The 24,516-nt window shown below is 37.3% G+C and overlaps 1 protein-coding gene across 1 annotated transcript in view; it reads right to left on the bottom strand.

Moving 5' to 3' along the window:
* The window catches only part of LOC106873865 (dual specificity protein phosphatase 12), a 22,359-nt gene extending 1,596 nt beyond the window's left edge, over positions 1 to 20,763 (bottom strand). The window contains exons 1-7 of the mRNA XM_014921381.3: positions 20,133 to 20,763; positions 15,353 to 15,466; positions 12,045 to 12,166; positions 8,094 to 8,190; positions 4,420 to 4,612; positions 2,127 to 2,175; positions 1 to 788 (exon numbers count right to left, since the gene is read on the bottom strand). The exon at positions 1 to 788 is cut by the window's left edge and continues 1,596 nt beyond it. Of these exons, the coding sequence (XP_014776867.1) occupies positions 640 to 788; positions 2,127 to 2,175; positions 4,420 to 4,612; positions 8,094 to 8,190; positions 12,045 to 12,166; positions 15,353 to 15,466; positions 20,133 to 20,386 (978 nt within the window). The 5' untranslated portion in view covers positions 20,387 to 20,763 and the 3' untranslated portion in view covers positions 1 to 639. The remainder of the gene's footprint in view (positions 789 to 2,126; positions 2,176 to 4,419; positions 4,613 to 8,093; positions 8,191 to 12,044; positions 12,167 to 15,352; positions 15,467 to 20,132) is intronic.
* Between the last annotated feature and the right edge of the window lie 3,753 nt (positions 20,764 to 24,516).

The raw sequence follows: 24,516 nt of genomic DNA, 5'->3' as shown, positions 1-24,516 counted from the left end.
ATACCTACCTCTACTTACACTTTAATTCGACTGACAGACAAAACTCACAGACAAATGTAACAACCATATGAAATATTCCACCACAAAGTCCAGTCCTTATTGTGATGTGGTGGCTTGTGTGTCCCAATGACTCAGAGAGCTATGCCAGCAGAGTGAAGCTTGTAGTAAGACCTCGTGTGTTGGACAGGTCAAAGGGCAGAGGTTGGACTAATATAGACCACCTCTTTCCAAAGGTAAAAATGGGTTTGCATAGGGCCAACATCTCTTCCTAGAAAAAGCAATGTTACAGAAACATAGATGACAATTCATAACAAACAAAACCTGGGAGAGGAAGGCTTTATGTGGTATAGCAAAAGTCAAAAGGAAACTGCAAGGCTGACCCCTTTTCTGATCACCAGGAGACAGCCCCACAAGTCAAGACCAGTGGAAGAAAGTCGATGATAGCCTATGCTCCATCAGGAGCAAAGGACTTAAGTATGTAGTACATACATGTGATATGGCTGCCAGCAGCTGTGGATTTGAAAGGATCAAAAGAAGAAAATTAAAAAAATAAAAAAGTATATCATCCCCCCTCCTACCCTTTATTATTGTTCAAAATTTTTAATTTTCAGGTTTGGCAGTCAAGATGAACATAATCTCTCAGCTGCAGGATGTAGCAACTGTTTCTTGCATAAACTGGTTTTCAGGAAGCACCCGTGGAACAAGAACAAAGGGCCGACACAAATCCACTTTATTTTTCTGGATATGAAATGCTGGAGCCACCCATGATCCACATGGGCATTTTTCACCTAGAAAAGAAAATAATAAATACATAACCAATAATAAAAAACAGAGTTAAGAAAAATAAGTTAATTTTTGAGAAGTTCATTTCAAAATTAAGATAATGGTTTTTCAGTTATACAGTACTTTTAATTGCACAATGTTTCAATGAACTCAATTTGTAATCATTATCAGATGCTTTTATTCCAGAAAATGTATACAGCCTCAGGCTAGATTAGAACTAGGAACCTTGGTTAGATAAAATTTTGTAAGTCACCTGTACATGTCCATCTAGTTTGTCTTGGGCAATATGTTGTGCTTGAGAAGGCCTGTTGAGTCAAATGAAATCATGGTCATGGCCGATGCCAGTGCTGCCTGACTGGCACCCGTGCTGGTGGAACGTAAAAAGCACCATTTGAGTGTGGTCGATGCCAGTTCCACTGGACTGGTTCCCGTGCTGGTGGAAGGTAAAAAGTACCATATGAGCATCCACCAGCACGGATGTCAGCATCTGGTCGATGCCAGTACTGCCTAACTGGGTCCCTAGCTGGTGGCATGTAAAAAGCACCATTTGAGTGTGGTCGATGCCAGTATTGCCTGACTGGCCCCCATGCCAGTGGCATGTAAAAAGCACCTACTACACTCTCGGAGTGGTTGGCATTAGGAAGGGCGTCCAGCTGTAGAAACCTTACCAGATCAGATTGGAGCTTGGTGCAGCTTCCAGGTTTGCCAGTCCTCAGTCAAACTGTCCAACCAATGCCAGCATGGAAAGAGGACGTTAAATGATGATGATGCTCTTAGTCTTTGCAAACAACTTCTTAGTCACCCCACAAAGGTTCTTAAGGAACTGTTCTCTCATCCATTTACTCTCCTTCCTTCTGTCAACATACTTGATATTTCTTTGCATGTTATGACATTTTTCCTTGCTCCCACTGTATCTCAATATTCAAGTGATGCTATCATGTCACCAACTTCTTTCTCAACATTCCATTTTTTTTTTAGTTTTGACATCTGACGAATTATCTCATATTTCTACGTCATCAAATTCTCTCAATATCATGACTGTTTCCACCTTTCCAGATCTCAACGATTGATGCTATAGGCAGTCAAAGAGACCTATTTCAATATAGCACTGAACTGTTAATTATTCAAAGTAGACCAAGCAATTTTCTGATGTAAATACAGCACGATCTCTATTCTAGACAGAGCAATTTCATATATAAACAGAGGCCAAGCAAGACAGGGGTATAGACCAAACTGTAACCACCAAGTGTTGTGAGTGATGAGAGTCATGAATTTGAATTTATCTATGTCTTTGGGATAGACATTTTAAAGATTTGGCAAAAAATTAATAAATACAAACTTACCACACCAAATGAATGATCCAATTTTTGCCAAACACTTTGGACATGTTAGCTGCAAAAATGAATGAATAAACACATTAGTTAATGATGATTAGATTAGAATTTCCAAGCAATTTTTATTGGAATATCTGTTCAATATTTCATAATTCTGGCACAGAATGTTATTAAACTAAATATCATGCACTAATTGTTGCAAATATTTTCTGGATCATACAAACATCTAGAAAAAATTCTGGATCTGGTGTAGAAAGAGCAAGATTGATTTCTGGAGTTGCCAACTGCAAATCCATTTTACACACCAGGTATTATTTTTGATTTATTTTAATTTGTTGGGTACTTCATAGGGTATATACTTCTTAGCATTAGTACTTAAGGGTATATAGTTAGAATATCTAAGGAAAAACTCACAGAACAGTTTTTCAGGCAAGGTCAACTAGCAGGGGACCTAGAGATAGAACATGAGTGACATTGTTGGATATTATCCATAGTTTTTCTTGGTTTGTCTTGCTTGGGATCATTTGTTTATAGTTACTTTTGAAAGGATCCCTGGAAGACAGTCTGAGGAAGCTGTCCTCACAACCCTCACAGGAATAAACAGGTGATGAAGATAGCTGCATGGATGGATTGTTAGTTTGACAGTGAGGGGCAGTGTCTACAGTTCTTCTAGACCCTCTAATCTTTGAGAATCAAGAAAGCTGAGAGAAGGCTATAGAGTTAATGTTCAGATTGAAATAAGTTGATATTGTTTAGCCCCAGGTTAGCATTGATCGAGTAGACTTATGATCACAATCATTTTGAGCCATAACCATCCTATCTTTTTAGGAGTGTCTAGGACCACATTATTTCATAGGTCCTTCACTTTTCTAAGACAGTATGGGATGATCTGAAGGAGATTTGAGAGTAATTTCTAACAAATCACACAACCATGTATATACTCCTTCAATGACGTATTAATGGTTAGTGGTTGGAGGAGAAACAAGAGAATGAAGTTGCATGCTTCTTTTTTTTTTTATCTTTCCGTAGGGAAGGCAGGAAGGAAGGCAAAGCCAATGAACCACTACAAGGCCTCTGAGACTGGTGGGAGGTGGGCAGGAAGGTTTTCACAAACTAGAAACCTGACCTGATTGCTTGCAACAAAGTGACCTCCACTAAAGGCACTCAAAAACTCCAGGTGGTGGTGGTGTTAAACCAGATAACAGATTAAGTCTACCACCCGAGTAGGCCATAGTAGGATCTGAACTCAGCATGCTCTTCATTTTACTTCCACTCCAGAATAAAGAAAGCAAAAAGTTGGAACAAAAAAACGCAAAGAATGGCAGCAAGTACTGTATGGCATTTGGTCCAACATTTTTACAGTTCTGCTAATCCATGGATTGCTTTTTTTTTAGGGGGGGAGGGAGTTATTGAGCCTCAAAAGGATGAAAAGTAAAGTTAACCTTGGTTGGATTTGAACTAAGAGTAAAGAGGGTTCGGGTTAGGGTTTCTAATTTATTTATCGCTTTATCATCTATTAAATCTGAGACTATAAAACTGTCTATTTTGAATAAAAAACAAGAGTGAGTTGACAGCTCGTGGCTAGGTATGGTCATAAATATTATCATAAATATCCCTTTTCCCCAAGAGAAAGGAAATAAGACATTAGGAAGAGTCAATTTTATAGAAGTAGCTGTCTATAAAAAAGAGGCAGGGTAGTGGCAGGGTGTTAATTATCAGTTAAAGGGGCAAGACACTAAGAAACTAATAAGATGCTAATACAGGGAAAATTTATTAGGGGCAACAATATATATATACTAATATTTTATTTAGGCCTTGAGATACTAATAAGATTGTATATATATATATATATATATATATATATATATATATATATATATATATATATATATGAGCGTTCAGTTTTTGATGAATGACCTGTATAAATGATTCATTTATAGTCATTAAACGCTCAGACCACACATTAGCCCACTCTCTCCACATCAAATTGATGTTGCCTGAACAGGTGCATGGTGTGGTGTGCATCAGGTGTTGAAGTGATTGCAGAGCATCACAGAGTGATGAAGTGTTTTGCTCAAGAACACAAAGGAATTGAAATCACGAATGCTAGATCATGAGTGCAACACCCTAACCACTAAGCCATGTGCCCTTATATGTATATGTATATGTGTGTATGTATATATATATATATATATATATATATATATATATATATATATATATATATATACATACATACATACACACACGCGCATTATTATACACACAGAAGTTTCATATACAATAACATAATTGCTTTTACCTTGCCACTCTGATTAGTAACTACATCAGCCATCCATTGGACAGGTTCAACAAACAGAGATTCTTTACAAATAACATTATTCTTTTCTGAATCAGATTTACAAAGATTTAATAGTTTGGAATTCCAGTCAAAGGATCGCTCCCAGTCTCCAGTTGTGTGTGAAAGAAGGGAGCTTTCACGGAACAAAGGATGCCTGAATAAAATAAGAAGAAAATGAATGAATATTCTAATTCAGGTTTAAAAAGTTAATAAAAGATATAAACATGGCAGTGTGGCAAGAAGATTGTTTGCCAGCCACATGATTTTGGATTCAGTCTTTCTGTGTGGTAACTCAAGCAGGTGTCTTCTACTATAGCCCCAGGCTGACCAAAGACTTGTCAGTGGAATGGAAACTGAAAGAAGTCTGTTGATTATATATGTGTGTGTGTGTGTGTGTGTTAAATAAAATTAGGCAACAAAGTCAAGGCCATATGAAACTTCTAAGACATTTATAAAGAGAAAGGTAGTCTTACAGCTGTTTCATGGAAATGAAGAATATCCCTTCATCAAAGACAATATGAGAGAGTTGAATAGAGGAAAATAGTAGAGTTCAATATAAGAAGTTATTTTCGAAAGGGAGAGATATAGGAAGACACTTGTCCAAGGTATCATGCAGTGGGACTGAACCTAAAGCCATGTAATTGCAAAAGAACCAAACCTAAATAAATGTTAATTCTGTTGTCAACAAAGGGTTTCTCGGTCTATAATAAGAAAAACATACGAAGTTGACACAAGAAATACCATAAAAGATATCTAGTACTCACTTCATCTACACTTTCCACTTCAGTTATTTCTCTCACTCTTTTCCCCCTCTTTTTCCACTTCAAGAAAGCAATTTAAAGAAGCAAGATATGACACCATAATGACATCACTTTATTTAATACCTGCTTTTAACCCCTTTTGGCATAATTCTAATGGGTTTAAAATGCTTTCTTTTATTCTTTTATTTGTTTCAGTCATCTGACTGCGGCGATGCTGGAGCACCGCCTTTAGTTGAACAAATCGACCCCAGGACTTATTCTTTGTAAGCCTAGTACTCTAGTACTTATTCTCAATCTCTTTTGCTGAACCGCTAAGTTACGGGGATGTAAACACACCAGCATCAGTTGTCAAGCAATGTTGGGGGACAACACAGACACACAAACATATACATATATATATATATATATCATCATTGTTTAACGTCCGCTTTCCATGCTAGCATGGGTTGGACGATTTGACTGAGGACTGGTGAAACCGGATGGCAACACCAGGCTCCAATCTAATTTGGCAGAGTTTCTACAGCTGGATGCCCTTCCTAACGCCAACCACTCAGAGAGTGTAGTGGGTGCTTTTATGTGTCACCCACACGAAGGCCAGTCAGGCGGTACTGGCAACGGCCACGCTCGAAATGGTGTCTTTTATGTGCCACCCGCACAAAAGCCAGTCCAGGGGCACTGGCAACGATCGCGCTCGAAAACCCTACGAAGGCCAGTCAGGCGGCACTGGCAACGGTCACGCTCAAAATGGTGCATCTTATGTGCCACCCGCACAAGAGCCAGTCCAGGGGCACTGGCAACGATCTCACTTGGCTTGCCGGGTCTTCTCACGCACAGCACATATATATCGTCGTGATCGTTTAACGTCTGCTTTCCATGCTAGCATGGGTTGGACGATTTGACTGAGGACTGGTGATACGACGGGCTTCTTTCAGTTTCCTTCTACAAAATCAACTCACAAGGCTTTGGTTGGCCCAAGGCTGTAGTAGAAGACACTTGCCCAAGGTGCCATGCAGTAGGACTGAACCTGGAATCATGTGGTTGGTAAGCAAGCTACTTACCACATAGTCACTCTTGTGAATTTCTTAATATTGTATTTCTATTCCTTTTTATTTTATCTGAGTGAACTAGCCCAGATAATTTAGTTATTTAGTAATTAGACTATATTCACAGCAAGCTTGAGTGAATTTGGACATGAAAAGACTTCTTGCTGTGGAGAAAATTCTCTTCTTAGACGTGTATTAAAACACATGATGGGGCTGTGAATGATGTCATTGGATTGTAGGATGCATAAGTTTCTGTGTCATTTCACTTTGTCAGCTACAAACACCAAACCTGTCATTGAGAATTTTCTCCTAGGTCTAGCTCCTCAGTGAAAGGTCTTCTCACATCCAACTGCACTTGAACATATTAAATATGTCTTTACATGAATATATTTCATTCAAAGCTGCTTTATGTAACATTATTTATTTTATTCTAGATTGACTAAATTTTAAGCACATCAGAATGTGTTTCATATGTTGCTTTAATAAGAATAATTTTATTCTTACCAGGCTTTAACAGATTTGGTGACCATAGCTGACAAAGTGCAACAACACAGAAATGCATGCATCCTAAGATCCAAAGACATTCACAGCCCATCTTGTGTTACATATTTTCCTTGGATCTAGCTCCACAACACATGGTCTCCTCACACCCGAGTGTATTCAAATGTGTTGAATATGACTTTACACAAAAATATTTCATTCAGTGCTGCTTCGTGTGACATTATTTATTTAATAGCTATTTTTCAGAATTGCACCTTTTGGATGGGAAAAATCAAAGGTTTTTTATATCTACTTCAAGAACAAATTCCAAAGAAGGATTATTTCATGTTCTCTCAAAAGCTTATATATACTTATTATTTAAGCAGACTATATTAAGTTGATAGCTAAGGTCTTTTTATCAGCATGCAAAATTCTATACCTTGCACTCATCATGAGCTTAGACCAATATTAACTCTTGTACATAATATCCTTGGTATCAGAAATATTGGCCAACAAACAAAATTTCTTCTTCATCATCTCTATTTTTATATCTGCAATCCATGCTGGAATGGAAATTTGTTGAAGCAGATTTTCTATGGATGGTGGCTATTCTTCTTGTCTTCAATTGATCCTCAAACATTGAAAGTAATGAAACTACTAGACTTTTGTTTACTGGAGAATGTAAACAAAGTCAGTGTTTTTGGAACAGGCGAGACACATGGCAATGATGCACATGCACACACACGTAACATATAAGCATATGTATGCATGTAATATGTAATCACAAAAGTGGCTATTCAGTTGAGGAGTTTGCTTCCCGACCATGTGGTCTAGGGTTCAGTCCCATTGCATAGTACCTTGGGCAAGGGTCTTCTACTATACCCTCAGACCGACCAAAATCTTGTGAGAGGATTTAGTAGATGGAAACTGAGAGAAGCCCATTGTATGTGCCTGTATGTACTCTTGCCCGGACAGAGTACATGGTTGTAAATGAGCATCCCTATCATATAAGTGATGTTGCTTGTTTCCAATCCTCCATATCTGGCCCATGGGGAAATATTACCTTGCTTTGAAACAGATGAGGGTTGGCAACAGAATGAGCAACCAACTATAGAAAATCTACCTCAACAAACTCCATCTGACCTATGCAAGCATGGTAAAATGTTAAATGAAGATGATGATAATGTTTCTTCTCAGTTTCCATCTCACAAAACATTGGTTAGCTAATTCCACTCATAAGGCATCAGTCAGTCATTCATTTATAACAAAATACCTAACATTTGGGGTTAGGGCTACTCGCTTGAGGATTCAACACAGGCATCTATGTCAGACATTAAATTCTTTTCCTTACCTGCATTTCTTACATTTATACAATATTTCTGTTTTGGGATGATTTTCTGTTGGACTGGCAACGAGCAAGTTTTTTACATCGTTGTTGAAAACTTTTCCTGGAAAATGAAAGAAATATTCATAAAATGATTTGAAAAGAAAAAAATATTTTTTATTTTTGTATTTTGTTTGCAAGATTCTTGCTGTGAACTCCTGTGTTGAAACATATTCTGTTGTATCTTGGGAGGGTCATTATGACAATGATAAACACACACATAGGTTATATTTCCCTTCGTTTATCTTTTATTTGTAAATTAGTTAAATAGTTAACCAACTGACTAAACAATTGTTTGATTAATCACTCAGTCAATAAATCAGTCAGGTAGGTTTGTTAAAGTCCGTTTGTCACCATTCATAACCTCATCAATGATATGCTCTCTCTATTCTAGATCTGATCTGGTATTATTACTCTCCTGTGAAACCCTTTTAATACCAACTTACCTGAGACTGCCCTTGTTCCTACGATATAAACTTCTTGCTTTAAAGTGATCTCGTTTAAAACTTTCCATCAAAATTCAATGTCAATTCATGTTACAGACACCAGCTTAATCATCATCATCATCATCTTCATCAATTAATGTCCGTTTTCCAAGACAAAATTATTTTTCTAAATTCTTCATTATTTTCAAAATTAATCGAAGCAAAGGCAGTGTATTTCAACAGAAATATGATAAAAAAATGTGTTAAAGAAAAAATATTCATGAAAAATGATTTGATTAAAAAGATTTATAGTTAGCTTTGGATACTCTTTTACTTGTTTCAGTCATTTGACTGCGGCCATGCTGGGGCACCGCCTTTATTCGAGCAAATCGACTCCAGGACTTATTCTTTGTAAGCCTAGTACTTATTCTATCGGTCTGTTTTTGCCGAACCGCTAAGTTACGGGGACGTAAACACACCAGCATTGGTTGTCAAGCGAAGTTGGGGGGGACAAACACAGACACACAAACATATACACATACATATACACACACACACACACACACACATACACACACACATATATATATATATATATATATATATATATATATATGACAGGCTTCTTTCAGTTTCCGTCTACCAAATTCACTCACAGAAGACCCGGCAAGCCAAGTAAGATCGTTGCCAGTGCCCCTGGACTGGCTTTTGTGCGGGTGGCACATGAGATGCACCATTTTGAGCGTGGCCGTTGCCAGTACCGCCTGACTGGCTCCCGTAAGGATTTTCGAGTGAGATCGTTGCCAGTGCCCCTGGACTGGCTTGTGCGGGTGGCACATAAAAGACACCATTTCGAGCGTGGCCGTTTTCGTGCGGGTGACACGTAAAAGCACCCACTACACTCTCTGAGTGGTTGGCGTTAGGAAGGGCATCCAGCTGTAGAAACTCTGCCAAATTAGATTGGAGCCTGGTGTTGCCATCCGGTTTCACCAGTCCTCAGTCAAATCGTCCAACCCATGCTAGCATGGAAAGCGGACGTTAAACGATGATGATGATGAAGGCTTTGGTCGGCCCGAGGCTATAGTAGAAGACACTTGCCCAAGGTGCCACGCAGTGGGACTGAACCCAGAACCATGTGGTTGGTAAGCAAGCTACTTACCACACAGCCACTCCTGTGCCTATTCAAGAAATACTCTTAACATCATGAACCCTCAGACTTCTAGCCAATTCAGCTCACCACTACCATAGTATATTTTCTTCTTTCTTACCTCATCTAATGCCAACAAAGCTTATGAGGCTTTGCCGCACACAGCCAATGACAGTATTATGAAGTGATAATGTTTCAGTCTAAGGCAGCGAGCTGACAGAAACGTTAGCACACCAGGCAAAATGCTTAGCAGTATTTTGTCTATCTTTATGTTCTGAGGTCAAATCCTGCCGAGGTCGACTTTGCCTTTCATCCTTTTGGGGGGGGGGTCGATAAATTAAGTACCAGTTGCATACTGGGGTTGATCTAATTGACTGACCCCCGCCCCAAAAATTTCAGGCCTTGTGCCTAGAGCAGAAAAGGATAATGTTTCACTGAATACCTTGTCTAGTGAGCCATTGTAATCCCTTATGACAACATAGAAACATCTGCTTTTGATTACTTTATGCATTTAAACATTATTTTACTGGTTTTAGTCAATGGATTGTGGCCATGTGGGGGGAACTAGCTTGAGGTGTTTTTAGTCAATCATTCACTCTAGGTGGCACATTCCAAAACATGAACAGAAGAATAATCAGGATGGGTGGATGAGGGTTGTAAGACTGTTTTGGTAGAAAGAGAGTGATGGGAGATTGGAGAGAGAGAGAGAGAGAGATATGGAGGTGGATGATAAGAGTAAGTGATGGATGTCAATAGGAAGAGAGACTTGGGGGAAAGGAAGTGATGACTGACAGAACTGAATGGATGATGGTGTAACTCAAGAAGGTACTGCCTTCTTGTCAGTTTAAAAGAAAAAGTAATCTTTTCTACTCTAGGTACAAGGCCGGAAATTTTTGGATAGAGGGCCAATTGATTAGATTGACCCCAATACACAACCGGTAAAGTGGATCTCGGCGGAATTTAAACTCAGAATGTAACGACAGATAAAATAACACTAAGCATTTCACCCAGCTCGACACCTTGATACTGCCTTCTTGAGTTACATCAGCAGAGTAAAAAAGTGGGAGAATGTTAGGGAGATAATATTTAGCTTTGAAGGGCTTTAGTTGAACAAACCAACTCCAGTATTTATGTCCTTTCAAGTATGGTATCTACTAGTTCTTTTGCCTTATCTCCAAATTGCAGGATGTAAACTAACTAACACTAGTTGTCAAGTGATGGGGGATGGGTGACAAACAGACAGACACACACAGATACATATATGAGGAGGTGCTGGAAAGTTCCTGACTTTGGGTAAAACAAAATACAGGAAGATCAGTAAATTGTAATTTTATTCAACATATTCCTCTTTCACACACAGTGGTCCTTCAGTTTTTCTAAGCCCTATAAAAGAACTCGGAAGGATGGGCCTCCAATTAGGCATTTCGTGTTACCCTTAAAGCCAGGAACTCTCAGATATATATATATCATCAACATCGTTTAATGTCCGCTTTCCATACTGGCATGGGTTGGACAGTTTGACTGAGAACTGACAAACCAGGAGGCTGCACCAGGCTCCAATCTGATTTGGCAAGGTTTCTACAGCTGGATACCCTTCCTATTGCCAACCACTCCAAGAATGTAGTGGGTGCCTTTTACATGCTACTGGCATGGGTGCCAGTCATGCAGCACTGGCATTGGCTACACTTGAATAGTGCTTTTTATGTGCCACCGGCATAGATGCTAATCAGGCAGTACTGGCATTGGCGACGCTTGAATGGTGCTTTTTACGTACTACTGGCATTGGTGCCAGGCAAGCAGCACTGGCATTGACCACTCTTGAATGGTGCTTTTTACATGTCACTAGCATAGTTACCAGTCAGGTGGCACTGGCATTGGCCATGCTCAAATGGTGCTCTTTATGTGCCAGTCAGGCAGCACTGGCATCAGCTACGACTATGATTTCACTTGGTTATATATATATATATAATCACCATCATCATTTAATGTTTATTGTCCATGCAGGTATGGGTTGGACAGTTTGACTAGAGCTGACAAGCTGGGCAGTTGCACCAGACTCCTGTCTGATTTGGCATGGATTCTACAGCTCGGTGCCCTTCCTAATGCCAACCACTTTACAGAATGTGCTGGTTGCTTTTATGTGGCACATATATACAACAGGCTTCTACACAGTTTCTGTCAACCAAATTTACTCACAGTGCATTGATTGGTCTGGGGATATAGTACAAGATATATATACACAAGTTACCACCAAGTGGGCCCGAACCCAAAACTATGTGGTCACAGAGTAAGCCTTTTACCCACAGTCATTTTGCATGGTAATTATTTATTGCTTTGATTTCTTACCTTCACCAAGTTTCAAACCAAACATATTCAACTTGAATGTTTTGTAATCACTGTTGTTTACATTAATACCATAAGCCATTCGGGCAAACAACTCCAGCTGGAACTGGAATCCAGTGTTAGGTCTGGCACAAAATAGAAAGAATACATTTATCATCATCATCATCATTATTTCAATGTCCACTTTTCCATGCATGTATGGGTCAGATGTAATTCATTGTAACATATTTTTTACAGATGGATGCCTTTTTTGTTGTCAACCCTCACCTGTTTCCAAGTAAGGTAATATTCCCCTTAGCGAGACATGTTTTTCACAGAAGACTAGAAACAACAATATCATTTTGATATTGATGATCATTTATAACCATCATGTGATGTCTAGGCAAGGACACACACACACACACACATATGTGTGCGCATACATACATAAACATACACAAGGCTTTGGTCAACCCAGGTTCAGTGGCACTGAACCTGATTTGGATACCCAGGTAAAAAAATCCTTCGTTAATCAGTTCAGTGGGACATTGCTCAGCTCAGGGGTTTTCAAACTTTTTGACTTACGGACTCCTTTATATTTCAGGATTTACCTTATGAAATTTATACATAAATATTTGCTTAAAATAACATATATTTTTACATTTATTTATTTAACAGTATTTAATAAATAGGTTTATTGTCAATTAAAAGATTTCGATTAAAAACCATATATAAAATCAAATTGCCCATAAAAAGTATTTGCTGTCTTGTCCTTGCTAACCCCCTGTGGTCCGCGGACCACAGTTTGAAAACCCCTGGCTCAGCTGACCTTCCAGATACTATGTACGATCATGAGGAGTGGTATAATCAAGCAGGGCAAATCTAAGCAAACTTGACCAGATGCAAGTTGAATTGGTGCAGTCACAGCTATGTGGATAAGAAGCTTGCTTCTCAATCATGTGATTTCAGGTTCAATCCCACAGCAAAGCACCATGGCAAGAATCTTCTACTGTAGCCCAAAGTTAATCAAAGCCTTGTGAATGAGTTGGTAGGTGGAAACTGTAAGAAGAATGTTGTTCTTTGTTTGTATATGTGTGTGTGTATTGTTGTTTTGCCATCACATGATGGCTGTAAATGAGCATCACCATCATACAAGCAGTGTTGTTTATTTCCAATCTTCTATGAAAAACATGTCTAGCCATGGGGAAATATCTTGCTTGGAAATAGGTGAAGGTTGGCAACAGGAAGGGCATCTGGTTGATGTCCAATATTTTAAATCCGAGTTTGTCCCCTTTAACGGGGCTGGCTGGATCTACCTCACTCTTACAGCAACCACTCTCACACCATCTTGCCCAGTTTTGGGTGTCCTCCCTCCTCAAGCTAACCCTCCCAATCTCCTCCTCCACCTGTCCCCTCCACATTTTCTTTGGTTGACCTCGCTTTCACAGTTCATTCACTTTAAACTCAAGCATTCTCCTCAGAACATGATCCTCATCCCTTCTCAACATATGTCCATACCACCGCACTCCATTCACCTTGCCAGCTGTTCCACCAATTCCTCCAATCCCAGCATCTCCGTCAAATCCTCAGCTCTCCATTTATCCGATAGTTTCACACTACACATAGTTCTCACCATTGCTCTCTCAGTCTTGAACATAGAAAATCTGCTTCAAATGAATTCCATCTGGCCCATGCCACCAAAGATAAGTGGACTTTTTAACCCATTACCTCCCATAATTCTATTAACTGGAATTTTTTTTATGAAACTTTGATTTCTAGCATAAAACAGCCTTAGAAACACGCTGGAATAATCAAAATAACATTTTAAATAGAAATAAGCGAGATATTGGGTGAAAAATGAGCAAACCTCATTTGAATATCAGAGAAATATACCTAGTAGATATAGCAAAAAGGTTAGATATGTGTAAATATTGACAGATAATTACGAAATTTGTAATTTTTAAGTGATCTTATGAGATCACTGGTAAGTAATGGGTTAAAACAATGATGTTGAAAAGAAATTTTAAATAAAATTTAGATCAAAAAAAAAAAAACCCCAATACAATAATACCTCTTCCCTTAACCCTTTAGTACTCAGAGTATTCTGTGAAATATAATGCTTATTTACTCACATTGTATGGAACTGATCATGCATTATCCCGCAGCTTCGAGATTTCGAGGATGTGATTGTTTATTTCTTCAATGACATTACAGGGTAGATGGGAGAGGTCAAATCTGACCAGTTTCTTTTATTTGTTTCAGTCATTTGACTACAGCCATGCTGGAGCACTGCCTCTAGTCGAACAAATCAACCCCAGGACTTATTCTTTGTAAGCCTAGTACTTTTTTTTATCAGTCTCTTTTGGTGAACCGCTAAGTTATGAAGGACATAAACACACCAACATCGATTGTTAAGCAACAATGGGGAGACAAACACAGACACACAAAAATATACATGCATACATATACACACACACACACACACACACACATATATATATATATACGACAAGCTTCCTTCACTTTCCATCTACCAAATCCATTCACAAGGCTTTGGTCGGCCTGGGGTTATAGTAGAAGACACTTGCTCAAGGTGCCATACAGTGGGACTGAACCCAGAACCATATGGTTGGGAAGCAAGCTTCTTACCACACAGCCACGCGAACATAAAACAGGTAGAATATTTTGGCCAGATATGGCTGTTTTAAATGCTAAAGAATTAAGCATTAAACTTCCATCAGGAGGCTGCACTTTGCTCTTCAGAAGACCATAGGTGTCTGATCTCTTACTTATCTCATCTTTAGAGATCATAGTCATTTCAATTCTTTTCTTTTATCCTTTTATTCATTTTAGTCATTTGACTGCAGCCATGCTGGAGCACAACCGTAAAGGGTTTTTTTAGTTGAAGGAATCAACCCCAGGATTTATTCTTTGTAAGCCTAGCACTTATTCTATTGGTCTCTTTTACTGTACAAACTAAGTTACAGGGATGTAGACTCACCAAACGATGGTGGGGGAACAACCACAGACACACAGACATACAAAAATAAATACATATAACAGTCTTCTTTCAGTTTCTCTCTACCAAATCCACTCACAAGGCTTTGGTCAGCCCAGGCCATATTAGAAAACACTTGCTCAAGGTGCCATACAGTAAGAATGAACCCAGAACCATGTGGTTGGGAAGCAAGCCTCTTACCACACATAGGCCATGCCCATGCCTATTTATATCTACAATATGTTTTAGTTGGTTCAATCTTCAGCATCATTTGTGACATAAGACTTTAATTGCAAGTAATTATCTCAAACATTAAGATATTTAAAATTCATACCTGATGCAGGGTCTACAGTCTCTGACCATATTTAAAGCAGTTTTGACATCTAATTGCTTTTTCTGCATGAGCCAAGCAATTACCACTGTGGCACCTCGGGAGCAACCAACAAGACTGAAGGAGAAAAATATGGGAAAATCTAGTTAGGTAAGTTAAGGGACAATGAATAGGAATGTGTATGTGTGTGTGTGTGTGTGTGTGTGTGTGTGGTGTATACACACAGACACAGACACATATATATTGTTGAGTAAACAATAAAACCAATCAGTTCAATCATCATCTCATGCTGTTGAAAAGGTTTCAAAGAGTCAAATTTTACAGTGTTTGTGTTTATGTAAACTGCTGTGTCAGTTAGTGAAAAACATAAAGGGATGAAGTTTAGAAGACTGATTTCAAAACACCGAACCTTATGAAGATGACAGAGGACTGAGATGTGTGGCACATTGCTGTACTTAAGAAGAGCTGCCCACCACAACAGAATTGAGATGCTAAAACCAAGGTGCACAAAGAAGCAATGGTGCTGGTGCCATTTAAAAAGCACCTGCAAGCAGTTGCTATTAGGAAGGGCAGCCGGCCGTAGAAACCAAGCTAAAACAGGCTATGGAACTTGGTGTGGCCCTTGGCCTTATCAGTTCCAACCCATTCCACCATGGGAAACAGACGTTAAGTAATAACAATGATATATATTTTTTGAAGGTGGTGCCCCAGCATGGTCACAGTCTGATAACAGATATCACACATACATATATGTGGTAACTTTCTAACCAGCCATAACTGGCAAAATACTTGACTACATAAAATTATATCTATATATCTATCTATCTTTTATTCTTTTACTTGTTTCATTCATTTGACTGCAGAAATGCCAGAGTACTGCCTCAATATATATATCTCAATATATATATATCTGTAAAAATATGTAAAGTCCTCTATTTACATAATATCGAGGTCTCTTTCTTTCTTTTGTTGTCCTTTCTATCAATGTGTGTGTGTGTGTGTGTTATCTGTTACTGCACCATGACCATGCTGGGGTACCGCCTTTGAAAGATTTTTGTCAACTACACCAACCTCAGATCTCATTTCAATCCATTTTTACCGATCACAATATATATTAAATGACTATGTTTTTTCGTTAGTCGATGCAGCAATTTACATAAATACAGGCACTGTAAAATTTGACCCCACGAAGCCTTTTCAATAGCCTGAGATGATGATTGAACTGATTGGTTTTATTGCTTACTTAGCAATTTATTACAACAGTAATTAGTAGTGAAAGCACCCATAAAATACAGCTTTTCAACTGCTCAGAAGTCTCGTTAAGTAAACAGCCCCAGTTACCAAAGTCAGAACCCTTAAGCAACTACCTAAAAAAAAATGATGGGACCCGTGTCTATATTTTACAGTCAACTCTGGTTTATCTTCATTTTAATAGGACATTAAACAAAAAAAAAATTAGAGAAGCAATTTATTCATATAAAAATACATGCAATTGTAATTTTTAAAATAGTGAATACCATTTTTTTTTTTTATAAAATAATTTTTATTAAGGCACATATTAATCATTTAAAAACACATAAAGACAATTAACTTCATTTTAACATATATTAAGGTGTCAAAAACTTCATTGCCTGAACTGTGATCTGCCTGCAGACATGGTCCCACTGCAAATAAATGGGGGTTTTTTTCCCACTATAGGCACAAGGCCTGAAATTTTGGGGGAAGGGCCAATTGATTACATCGACTCCAGTATGCAACTGGTACTTAATTTATCAACCCCGAAATTATGAAAGGCAAAGTCAACCTCGACGTAATTTGAACTCAAAACGTAAGCATTTCGCCTGGCGTGCTAACGTTTCTGCCAGCTTCTGCAAATAAATATTTAAATGAAGTTAAATGTTTATGTGAGTTTCTGAATAGCTCTTACATGTCTTCCATGCTGTAATTGCTTTAGTTTCAACATAGTGTCTTCTATAAGATTTTGCTGGCAAATTTTAAAATTAACATAAACATTTATTTATATGTATAATGAAGGAATTTGTTGTATACAGTGCTCAGGTACACTACAACTTAAAAAAAAAAAAGGCCATCAGGTGTACTGTTGGCAGATTTCAAGAAGCATGGAAGTTTTGAAGGATGTAGTGTCTTGACAGCTAACTACTGATGCGAGTAGTTTGTTCCACGCTTCAGCAATTCTGAGCGTGAAAAAATGTTTCCGAAAGTCATGGGTACTGTGTTTTTTGATTTTATAAGCATGCTCGTGAATGTTTGTCATACAGAATTCAGAAAGGTGCCCAAGGTTGTTGTTGGAAAGATGTAGATAATCTTGTGGGTGACTACCAAGTCAGTTGCCAAACGTCTGAGCTTCAATGTATCCATACCTAGGTAAGCAAGACATTGAGATTATGGCAGATGTCTGACGGTGGGTATTCGTTTTGTTGCACATTTCTAAACAGTTTCCAGATTTATATGCTGAGCAAGATAGGGGTTCCAAACTGGTGATGTAAATTCCAAGTGTGGACGTACCACTGTCGTATACAATTTTAAATAGATAACTGGAGAGCGGCTGACAAAGGTTTTACTGAGTGATGCTAGCACCCCCTCAGCCTTCTTGACAATCTTAGAGATGTGGTTTTACCAGGGAACTTTCATCTAATTCTTCCAAATCTTTCTGTTAAAACTGTATTGAAATAGTTTGTAATCAGGACCTGACAGAGAACTATCTCTTCCAGCCTGTGGCGTTTGATACGTTTGGAGGGACTGGGCAATTAGCCGCGAAGTTCTTGTCAATGTTGGCAGCTCGCCTCAACGAGGTGTCAGGTGATGCCCGTGAGGGCACCATCCCCCATGGTAATGTTGCAAGTGTGCTGGCTTGCTTCAGTAGGTTCTGTTAAACCTTGTGGCGAGCATCCAGTTGCTGTGATAAAAAGAAAAAAATTCCCCACAAATTGTTTCAATAAAGTTTTAACAAAGATTTGGAAGAATTAGATGTAAGTTCTCCGGTAATTTTCTTTAATATAATTAAATGTTTATGTTAATTTAAAATTTATCAGCAAAATCTTATAAAATGACATTGTTCTAAAAGATGTACATGTTTAAATGTTATATGTGAAAACAAAAACCTTAATTTTTCACATACTGTTTCTGATCAAATCACTTGCTAGGCAAGTACATGTCCGAAATTTTTAGTGAATTTTATTAAGACACCTCATCTCGAAGAACCCTAGAAACTTTTCTCGGAATCAACAGTGAGAAAAACAAACGTAGGTAACAATAATCAAACAGCGGCAGCAGATGATGGAGAAAGCATAGCCACAGTCATAGAATAGTTTACTAAAGTACAAACAGAGTGTATGTTATCAATAAATAAATAAATATACGTATTGATAACCACACAAATTTAGTTTCGTTGTGAAATTAGATCTACAAAGGTCTTTCCCTTAATTAACTATTCATCAGGATTCGTTCACCTCTCATTTTTTTCAAACTGATTATAGTAGCAGAAAGCTGCATATATTAAAATGTAAACAACAATAGGCAGAAGCACAAACGTTATTCATATTGATAATTGTTCTTTCATAAATAGAAAAAGAAATTCAAGTTATCTATCTAGATCTTTGTGTTTCATCGACGGAAGTAACCCAAGACACTTGCAGTATCACGGCCAACGATCGCCAGGTTGACACGTTGGAACAGACATGCGCCTTTGAGATCCTCACCTGACACTTCGGCAAGCACATTTGCATAATGTTACAAGGTTGAGGAACAAGCAATAATTATTACAGTATCGATATAGTGTGGGTTAGGAATATAAAAATACACGAACTGATACCCAGACATATTTAGCCTCACCATGGAAGGGAATGAGAGCTAAGTGAATCCTAATCGTTAAGTAATAACAAAAATGAACAAAGGAATGGGTTCGATTTTCACCTAAAGCTTCAAAAAGGCATACGTGGAGTCAGTCTAATTTCATACACACACTTCGTTTTTGTAACTGGTTTCCAATTTTGTTGTGTCTGGAAATCGGTTCAACTTCCACACATTTATTTATTTACTAGTCAGAGTCAAAATCCATTCATACGGTTGCAAATGCAGCGACGGAAAAGCTTTCCGGAATAAATAAATAAATAATGAGTGGAAATTGAACCGGTGAGTGTGCTATATTAAGGCACTATATATATATATATATATATATATATATATATATATATATACACACGAAAATACTCATATGAATTCTATATATATTTATTGATTCATAAGTCGCTGCACTGATACTCTAGTGTGCGCGTGCGTATACATACATATATTGTTGAGGTCATCAGAATTTATAAACTTTTGAGAGAACGAGGAATAATACTTTTTGGGAGTAGGTTCTGAAAGAACATAGAAATCTATAAATAACACCATGTAAATATTGGGTTGAAAACCCCAAATATTTACATGCTACATATTTGTGCGTGTGTGTGTGATACTTTTATCAGCTGCTCATCTGACGGACATAATATCAAACAGCTGTAACATTGATGGTGGCGGTGTGTGAACGTAAAAATAAAACAGATACACTTGGTCACCCTATTTCTTATATATAATTTTATGCTACTGCATCAAACAATTAAGAAATAAATGAACATGATTTCTTCTCGAGAATTTTGTGCAACAGCATAAATAAAAATAAGAACGAATACTCGGTTTTGAAACACAAAAATAACAAACGATAACAAGTGGTAACATTTCTTCGAGCCCATTGTTGTAAAAAAGTAGTTAACCCTTTACTCACCAGTGTACTATCACAGTTCCATTTACTCGAGCTTCATCAATAAACCGTAAACATTCGGGAAAATAAGTTAGTAAGTTTTCATCAGGCATGTCCAAGACACGGACGAATTTACATGTGTATTTATTCTGGATTTCAGGAGGTAGAGGTCTATCCAAAAGACTTAGAACATGAGTAATTTTGGCATTGGACATGCTCTCTTCGTCCTTAACATCTTCAAGTCCCCCTAAATATAGTTTGTCGTAAACTTGATCCATATTTGAAAATAATAAAGAATTAACAACGATCCGAAAAGATGTAATTTGATAATTGTCTCCCCTTACTATGACAAACGGATACGTACTAAAAAGTACATGGTAAATTTTATTTCCGGCTGTTCATCAGTTCTTAGCGGAGTGAGATTACATGTTACCATGCCAAACTCTTGCCATATTTAGTTACCTTTCCTTCACATTTTTTTGGCACGAGGCCAGCAGTTTCGGGAGAGTGGGTAAGTCGGGAATCCTGCCGGAAAGTGTAATGACGGTTGCTTCTGATAGGACCCTGTGGAAGAGGTACCTTATCACTCTCCCCACCACAACACTTCCAGGAATAGTGGATGAAGAACATGGATTGGATGGATCTTTTACGTTATGAGTTTAAATCATGAAAGTGTCGATCGACATTGTTTTTTTTTCGCACCTGAGTCAAATAATTAGCAATCATTCTACCATTTATAGCCCTTCTTGCAATTTATAGCCTTCTACCAATGTCATAAAGGAAAAGAAAATATTTCTAAGATTAACACAAAGTCCAAATTTTGTGGGTGAAGTATAATCGATAAATCAACTTCAATATTTGACTACTACTTAATTTTAAAGACCACTGCAGGATTTGAACGCAGAACGTAAAGGGCTAAAATCCACCGAGTGATAATCATTACTACTGGGGCAGTAATGTTTTTTCAGTCTAAGAATTTTATTTAAAAAATATTGTTATAATTGTGTCTTGTAGGTGGGAAATATTTTGTAAAAGATATTGTTAGAAATGTCTCTAGTTGTTGAGGAATTTTTTTTTAGACTCAAAAGGTTTTATTAAAATGGACAAAAGTAAATAGTAAAACTGAACAAACGAAAAAGGCATGTGACCACTCAATTATGTACTGTTCTAAGGAAGACTTATGTTCACCTTTAAAAAATCGAGACCGTCCAAAATACATCACCGAGGATAACGAGAAAGCTGAGAGTCTAGGACAGCCACTCATCCTCAGTAGCATCATCATCTTATATTTCGGTGAGACGGAGATGTCAGTGGTGACAAATACTTGAGTAGCCACAGAAATCTCGTATTGCATAAGTTGAGAAATAAAATTCAACGGCAAATTGTAGTTTTTTAGTTTTCCGTTCTGCTCATCCATGGAGGTAGTGACCCTCAGCTGAATTAAATGCAGCTAAGGCGGCGAGCTGCCAGAAACGTTCAAATTCCGCCGAGGTCGACTTTGCCTTTCGCCCTTTCTGAGTTGATAAATTAAGTACCAGTTGCGTACTGAGGTCGAACAAATCGACTGGCTCCGTCTCGAAAAATTTCGAGCCACATGCCTGGAATAGAAAAGAATAAAATCAGGTAAGAACGAAATTCTATGGGAAATAACTTTAGTTACTCAAAGCAGAAGTTATTTCCCTTAGTACGGAAATCGCTTCATCTCTACTTGTCGGAAATGAAAAACCTTTCCAGTTTTTAAAATTCGTTCATTCGTAAGTACTCTTAGAAAGGAATGACACAAGAAGTAATAATGCATGTTGGCATGTAGACCAAACTAAAGAAATGAATCTCTCAGCCAACAATACGTACCAATTGAGTACTGGGCTCGTTGTAATCAACTTATCCCCTTCCTAAACATTTCAGGCTACAGTAGAAAGAATTATATACACACACACACACATATATATATATACATATACACACACATATACATATACACACACACACATATATATATATATATATAAGTACATCTGGTATTTGAGTACTCTTTTTTCCACCTTGTTGCACATTTCATGTGCTTACTCCGGTATATATATATATATATATATATATATATATATATATACATAAATATATATATATACATACATAAATATATATAAACATATATATATATATACATGAATATATATATACATACATATATATATATATATATATATACACACATATATATACATACATATATATATATATATATATATATACACATATACATAAGTCAAAACTACCAAAATAAGCACATTTTTACCGATCGCGAGGGAATGCAACTTTCAAAGCTAATCTCCTAAAAACTTTTAACTTAACGGCAAACCAATGATTTCATAATTAACACAGCAAAACTATGTAGTAAGCTGCATCTTTTTATTCATCAGTGCACGTATGGTCATATATATATATATATATATATATATATATATATATATATATATATATATATATATACTAGCAGTATAACCCGACCTTGTCCGGGTGTGACTTATTACGCCATCTACGATAAGTCTTGCTAGGTGAAAATCAACTAAAAAGAAAAAACCCTTATGATGTAAATATGTTCATAATTCAAAAGACGATAAAATTAATAGGGAAAGTCTGAAGGCTGTTTTGCGTAACATTATTAAGCGTACGTAAATTTCATCCGTCTAATTGACTGTAGAAATGCTTGTGCAAAACAAACTTTTTGCGCTGCCCTGATTATATATAGCAGGGTAATCTCTTTTAGCAGGAGGTAGGATGGCAATTTCTGATGAAGCAATTGCTGGCGATCTGTTGCTACACAGTTTTGCCAGAATTCTGTCAGATTAGGTAGAATATGTTGATGCACCACTTTGCATTATGTTCAAAGTAGCTTCTGGAATGTGGTGAATTGCTGCAGTCTGTTGCTGTCATTTTAAACTGATTGCTTTCTTTCCCCAGCAAACTCTCTTGTTTGGAGGCATAAACTATGTATGTATTAAACAGAACAACAAAGTTATAATAGATGGCAGGGTCGGTAATTTTCACATTTCTGTAATTTTTCAGATTAACACCCGCACGATTACCCAACCCTAACCCTAAAACCCTAAACCTAACCCTAAACCCTAACCGTAACCTTAAAACCCTAACCCTAACCCTAAAACCGTAACACTAACCCTAATCCTAACATTAAACCCTAACCCTAACCCTAACACCCTAGTGAAAATCGTGGTATATTTACCAAACATTGATGAACATGAGTTATATTGTAGTCAATGATTGTGTGTACAGGTAGAAGGGAAGAAATATAAAAGTTGCTAGAAACAACAGCCAAATCTCCCTTAAATCACACAAAGTAAACGGAATTTTAAAATGTTTACATCAAAAGAATTTTTTCGATGTGAACTTTCCAGTGCAGTAATTATGCGCTCAACATATAATTTAGAGAGTAAGAGTAAAAGAGGGGAGAGAGAGAGAGAGAGAAAGAGAGAGAGAGAGGGGGGGAGAAAGGAATAGAGATGGTAGCAATGAAGAGAGAGAAAGAGAGAACGGAAGACAGTTATAAAATAGCAATGCGTGCACGTGTTTATATAAGAAACACAGAAACTAAATCTTATATCTATAATGTTGATGTGTGTATGTGTTTAAGTGTATGTTGTTGTCACAGATCACGTATGTGTGGTCGTGTGTATTTTTACGTTTCTATGTTATGAAAAATATGTTAGACGCAGAGGAAAGGTATTAAATGAGAGAGAGGAAGAAGAAGTAAGAGTGTAAAATGTAACCAAGTTAATCTATGACTTTGTATGTATCACTTTCTCTCTCTCTCTCTCTCCCTCTCTTACTCTTACTCTCTATAACAACGCCGGTACAGGGAGAAGGGAAGGAATATAAAAGTTGCTAGAAACGACAGCCAAATCTCCCTTAAATCACACAAAGTAAACGGAATTTTAAAAATCTAATTACTGCACTGGAAAGTTCAGATCGAGAAAATTCCATTGATGTAAAAAATTTTTACGAAAAAGTGGAAAATGTGGATTTCTATAAACTTTCAAAAAGGATTCACACAGACACCCAACTTCAGCTTTATATATTAAGATATATACACACATACATACATATATATACACATACATACATATATATATATATATATATATATATATATATATATATATACATACATACCATTCTCATTTTCCATATTTTTTCCCTCTATTTATCTCTGGTGACAAAATATTGCATACTCAGGGATATCCCAGAAACAGCTCTAAGATTTTGAATTTCTTTCTGCCTTTCCTTAATGTTTGACCTCCACTGCATCAAAAATCTGCAATGGCTCCATAATTACCATCTTGGTTATAACCTTGGAGCCCCAGTAATCCGTTCTTTTACTTGTTTCAGTCAT

Source organism: Octopus bimaculoides, chromosome 1 (assembly GCF_046866305.1).
Source record: "Octopus bimaculoides isolate indiv1 chromosome 1, ASM4686630v1, whole genome shotgun sequence".
In the NCBI taxonomy this organism is placed as follows: domain Eukaryota; kingdom Metazoa; phylum Mollusca; class Cephalopoda; order Octopoda; family Octopodidae; genus Octopus; species Octopus bimaculoides.
Note: the sequence above shows the minus strand (reverse complement) of the source record. Positions and strands in the feature narration are given on the sequence as shown.